The following is a 6000-nucleotide window of genomic DNA, read 5'->3' as shown; positions in this document are numbered from 1 at the left end:
AAAGGTCACAACAAAACAGACAGACCTGCGGGCTAACCAGAAGAAATGTCCTCCCGGGAGATGAAAAATGACACCCTGGAGCAGCTACGTGTGGAGCCCGGCAAATGCCGGCTTCCTGCGCTCCAGGCGCTGCGCCGGGGGCCGGAGGGGGACTGGAGAGGGCGATGACCGGGGACTCCCGGGACACGGCGGGCCCTGCACGCTGGAAGAGCAGGAAGGGGGGTGCCGAGGGGACCCCCGGCCAAGGCGAGGCCAAGGCCAGCTTGCACACACCCCCTTCCAGGCCCGCGCCGTCTGCGCCGAGCGTGTGCCGCGCGGCGAGTCCCTCAGTTTCCCTGCCTGGCGGCGGCCCTTTGCTCCCCGGGCTCGCGCGTCCCAGCCCTGGGCGGCTAGATACAGCGCACACTGGGTCGCGGGCGGGCGGGGGCGAAGGACCTGTTCTCCCGCTGCGCTTGGGAGGGTGGCCCCCAGGCCGGCCGGGCTTGGTAGAGCAATTCCAGAAAAGGTTTGCAGGGCAGGTCTAGGAGAACAAAGGCCGGGGGGGAGGACCCGGCATATTTGTGGACTTGTTTGTGACTCAATCCCTCTTACACGGCGTTTCAAAGGCAGAACTGCAAGCCTTGCCAGGAAGAGAAAGAACTTGGGGGCGGGGAGGCTCGGGCGCATTTCTGTCCGGTCGCGCTCGCTCGGCGCTGCCCCCAGCTCCAGGCTCGGGCAGTGCTGTTTCATTAGAGCCCTGGATCCGGGCCACTCACCAGCAACTTCCCCGCAACAGGCGAGATTTACGACCCCCTCCCCCGGCTCTGGGCCTCGCAATGTCAGGCAGGAGCGCCGCAACATAAAATGGATCCCGGCAGGCGCGGCGGATGCAGCCAGGCGGCGGGCTCCCCGGCGGGGCCGCTGTTCGCGAGGCTCCGCGCTGCGCCCCGGCGCACACGCGCGCCCTGACCGCAGACGCCGGCCGGGGCACCCCGCCGGCCGGGCCACGCCGCCGCCCCTCTCTGCCCTCGCGCAACTGTCAGGCAAAGCGGGACGGCGGATATTGGCTCCCCAACACGCCGAGGCTCCTCCCCGATCTGGATCTTTATATTTTGGGAGAATTTCTTTGAACTCAGTTACCAAGCTCCGCGAAGGAGACAAGTTCCCAGAGCCGGCTCGCCGGCGGAGGCGAGGCGGGGGGCTCGCCCACCTCGTATGCAGCTGCCGTGTGCCCCGATTGTACTCGTCTTTTCCCTCGTGGAGGAAAACGGACTCCTAGGCTGAGGAGAAGGCCAATTATCTGGATGTGACGGTGAAAAGAGAACGGGTGGCTGGAGAAGGCAGAAGAGGAGGAAAAGCATTATTTGAAGAGAAGAATAAACCAGGCATTCCAACCTTTCTGCAAATTAGTGCTGTTACTTCTGGGGTCCATCTGCTTTTATCCCCCCGCCCCCTTCAGTAAGAAACCTTGACTTGAGGGCCAAGAGACAGTCCCCTACAACTGGACACCCTTCTGGGTTGGAAGACCTTTTGGATGTAGCGTTGGTGGAACATTTAGACACTCTCTTCTGGAAAAGCCACCATGAATTCGGTAGCTGGGAATAAAGAGAGGCTTGCAGTCTCCACCAGGGGCAAGAAATACGGGGTAAGTTGTGATGGGTATAATGCGGAGACGCGTTACCGGACTCTTCCCGGCCAGGGTTCCCCTTTCCGGGTAATGTGCAGCCAGGGCAGGGTGGCCCCGAACTCTCCTCCCGCTGCTGAGGCGCCTCGGCTGGGCCAGCCCGGCGTGCGCGCGCGGAGGCGGGTCCGCCAGCAACGACGCCAGCGCACTCGCCTTGCCCTCGGAATTTCTGCAGCCCTCTCGTTCCTTCTCTTCCCCGCATCCCTAACTTTTGCAGCATTCCTGCACTTCCAAGCAGAGTTAAGCCGAATGGGAGGGTTTCCCACGATTTCTCTGCTGTTCTTAAGGGACCGTTTTCCTGGAGCCAGGAGAACCTTTCATTTACCTTCAGGATCCGGAGGGCCTTGCCCTGAATGAATAAAAATCCGAAAGTCATAGACCCCCCCCGCCCCCCGTCGTCCAGGATCTTAAAAGTGAGGTCCTGCTGGGATGGGTACCGGGTTCAAAAGCGCGGGGAGGTGAATCCGTGGGTTCCTCTAAAGAAACCATCGAAATTCCCTGAGCGAGTGAGTCCCTCTCCTCCAAACCAGAGGAGTCCGCCGGCTCCCGGGAACCCGTGCAGGGGTCACCCGGGCGACGGGGATTCACTTAAACACAATTAACCAGACATATGGAGGCAGATTTGGCCGCAGAGCTTAGAGCGGTCCCTAACGTGCGCCCGTGGGCGCTCGGCCGGGCCCTCGGTGGCGCGCAGGTCCCCGGGCAGGCAGGAGGGCGGCTCTGGGCAGGGGCGCGGGAGCCAGCCGCCCGGCGGCCCCTGATACCGTGTGTCTCCGCCGCAGGTGAATGAAGTCTGCTCGCCCACCAAGCCCGCGGCGCCCTTCTCCCCCGAAAGCTGGTACCGGAAAGCATACGAAGAGTCGCGCGCCGGGAGCCGCCCCACTCCCGAGGGCGCGGGCTCGGCGCTCGGCTCGTCGGGGACGCCGTCCCCCGGCTCGGGCACCTCGTCCCCGAGCTCCTTCACGGGCTCCCCGGGCCCCGCCTCCCCGGGCATTGGCACCAGCTCGCCTGGCTCCCTGGGCGGCTCGCCAGGTTTCGGCACAGGCTCCCCGGGCTCGGGCAGCGGCGGCGGCTCCTCCCCCGGATCGGACCGCGGCGTCTGGTGCGAGAATTGCAACGCCCGCCTGGTGGAGCTGAAGAGGCAGGCTCTGAAGCTGCTCCTCCCGGGGCCCTTTCCCGGCAAGGTGAGCGCCGCCGGGGACAGGGCTGGGCGGGCAGCAGCTGCGCGCCTCCCCGCGGCCGTGGATCGGGGGACCTGCGGCGCTGCGCGCTGCTAGGTTCCGGAGAAGGCGCTGGCCGAGCCGGGTCAGCTCCCGGCCTCGGGGCGACTCTGCGCGTCTCCCCCGCCAGACCTTCCCCGGGCGCAGTGCTTGGATGGTGCGTACGCGGTTCCAGGCCTCGCCGCCCACCGGGGCTGCCCAGGTTATTCTTCGTGCTGCCCTCCACTCCTCAGAGTGCCCTTTCTGTGCCCCCAGCACTCGCCCATCCATCCTGTTGGTCCCGCGCGGTGCTGCCTTCGCCCGAGACCCTCTTCCCGCGCGTCCACAGGCCTTTGCCGCGTCGCAGGCCGGGGACACGCTGACACCAGCTACTGGGATTCTTTCCTTTCCGCGCCCCCCTGCCGGGGCGACTCCTTAGATTTTTCTCCCCACCCCCAACCGTGATCATTTACAAAAATGTCGGAGGGAGTAGTAAAAGCGGGCTGATATTTAGGAGTTGGCATTTCCCATTGCCTATTTGTGGTCCTTCCTTCCCAGGGCTACCAAAACAGAAACACGTATTGGAAAGCCAGCATTTCCCCCTAACCTCTGTGTGTCTATCAGAGGAATATTAAGGGGTGAGTAGTTCTTTGAGCGGGGCTCCCTCCTGCCTGCACCAGCACTGAGCACGTTGGTTCCTCCATGGCAACCCTGCCAGCGCTGTGTGTCCCCAGAGTGTAACACAATGCAATTGTATTTGCACTGTTCGGCCTAAGTACTATCAAATGATAATATTTACTCTTTCACTTCAAAGAGTTTTTATCAGTGCTTAGAGAGAAATATCAAGAAAACAGCGTGAATTGCTGTAGAGAATTCTGACACTGTTCAGTGGCACTTTATGATTTATATTTCTGTGACTTTTGAAGTGAAATGTGATTTTGAGTAGTGGAGTTTAGGAATAGCTGCATCTGCTTGCCGTTTCTGCTTATCCAAATATACACACATTGATCTTTTCATACGCAAGGGTTAAATTAAACAAATACCCGCAGGAGTTGTAAAATTTTAAATGTGGAAAATTGCCACCAAGAGAATTGGTTTTATGAATCCCGAATTTATCTCAAGAATAATTAACTTGTAGATTGTTGTCAGTATGCCATTTTCGTAGTTTCATAATAAATCTGTCAGGACACCCCTAAAAATAAATCTCAGGGACTCTAAAAGCTTATTTCACTCTTGCATGCCATATCCTCCGATTTAACACTCTCTCCACTCACAGATTTATTTACTCTTGTGATTGTTTATCAATATTATTTGATTATCTACTACACTCAAGGAAGTATGTTAGGCACAGCAATAAATAACAGGTACACGCTGTCCTTGTCCACATGGAGCTTATATTCTAATGGAGGGTAGAGACGTTAACCACAAAATGTACAATTCATAATTTGTTTCCATTTGCGGTGAGTGCTACAGAGGAAGAGTGTGGGATGCTGTAAGTCTGTATAACCAGACTAGACCAGCTGATAAATTTTGAAGAACTTTGGTTCTTAAAGATATATTTTTGGCAATGCTAGTAAGTTGCAGCCTACCAATTTATTCTAGAACATTCTTGCAGGCCTGTTCTTACAATAGCTTCTTTGTGTTGTTGAATGCTCCTTGTGTGCAAAGGTAAAGTAAAATATACTCTTTTCATAAAAGTGGAGGGAGGAAAGGAAAGCTATAGGAAGAAGAAACAAATGTTGAAACTTAAATGCATCCATCATGTCTTGTGGAGTCATGTGACAAAGTAGATTTTTGGCTTTGTTGAAGCAGCCTGGAAAATTCATTCACAGTGCAATAGGAGGCAGCTTGATATATTTGACAATTTTATTTATGTGATGAAATAAAAGTGATGCTGGGAAACTGATTATATTATCAGAGTGATGGCTCCAAAGGAAACGCTGGGTCTGGGGAACCTCAATGCTCTACACCAATTTAAAGTGATCCAGGCACATCTAGAGAAGAGCTGTCAGTCTTGGGGACAGTCACATGGGGTCACTTTAAGTGCACACATGAATTTGCCTGGAGTTTAAGATGTGACGTAGCACAGTGAAACATGACATTTGGTGCAGGGGAGAGCATAAGACTTAGCCAGAAACAAGGGTTGTTTGGATGACCTCACTGTTAGTAATGAGGTATGGGGCCAGAATTTTAACTACCAATCCTCTGCCTGTCTCTGGGAATAATAATTTTAGGGTTTTTTTCTTTTTTAAATATTGGTACCCTCAGGTAATATTTCCATTACACCTTTAAAGTTTGCAGCATTTTTTTCTTTTTAAAGTTTGCAGCATTTTTTTCTTTTTAAAGTTTGCAGCATTTTAACCAAACAAATGTTGTGTTCTCTCAAGCACCATGGATGGAGGCCCATGTAACTACAACACAAGGCCTTTCTTCTTCCCTGAGCCAGATTTATGAGCAAACTGTGGACTTCCATAGCCCTCAGGCACAGAAGGAGTTAAGTTTCATTAGAACAAGAGAGGTCATTGTGACTCCAACATGTAGTTTGCCCTGAAGAGTAAGGGTCTGGAAGATAAAGGCATGTTTTTGAGAGGTAATTAGCAAAAATCATCTTTGTAATTCACTTAAGATGCTTAGCTGTATCTGGGGACTCTTTTCTTACATAGAGTATTACATGCTGTGAGGTGGTATTAATAGTCTCCTCGGTAGGCATTTAAAAGTCAAAGGCAGAATAGTACATCCAGGAACCTTACAATTTTAGGGGGGATTTGGTTTTAGTTCTTTCTCTACCACTGATTTATTTTGTGACAGTGAGTAAATCAGTTTTCCTCTGTATTTTAACTTTCCCATTAATACACTAAGGAAAAAATGATTCAGACTCTAGAGGATCTTTTAAATGATTAGAATGTCAGAAAAATTATTTTAGATGAGGCTTGAAAAGTGCCTCCATTCTTTAGAGAAAGAGGTGAAGGTTTATCTTTTTTTTTTTTTTGGCTGCACCACGGAACTTCCCTGACCAGGGATCAAACCCGCCCCCCCTGCAGTGGAAGCGCGGAGTCTTAACCACTGCACCACCAGGGAAATCCAAGATGTGAAGGTTTATGATTATTAACTAGACAAGAGTCTATGGGATTTATGTTT

General features: G+C 53.5%; 1 protein-coding gene across 2 annotated transcripts in view; it reads left to right on the top strand.

Moving 5' to 3' along the window:
- Positions 1-655: 655 nt before the first annotated feature.
- Positions 656-6000, top strand: part of KIF26B (kinesin family member 26B) — a 490864-nt gene continuing 485519 nt past the window's right edge. For both annotated transcript variants that reach the window (XM_057557354.1, XM_057557348.1), the window contains exons 1-2: positions 656-1624; positions 2446-2847. In XM_057557354.1, coding sequence (XP_057413337.1) covers positions 1562-1624; positions 2446-2847 — 465 coding nt within the window. In that variant the 5' untranslated portion in view covers positions 656-1561. The remainder of the gene's footprint in view (positions 1625-2445; positions 2848-6000) is intronic.

The sequence above is a fragment of the Balaenoptera acutorostrata genome, chromosome 1, assembly GCF_949987535.1.
Source record: "Balaenoptera acutorostrata chromosome 1, mBalAcu1.1, whole genome shotgun sequence".
Taxonomy (NCBI): Eukaryota; Metazoa; Chordata; class Mammalia; order Artiodactyla; family Balaenopteridae; genus Balaenoptera; species Balaenoptera acutorostrata.
Note: the sequence above shows the minus strand (reverse complement) of the source record. Positions and strands in the feature narration are given on the sequence as shown.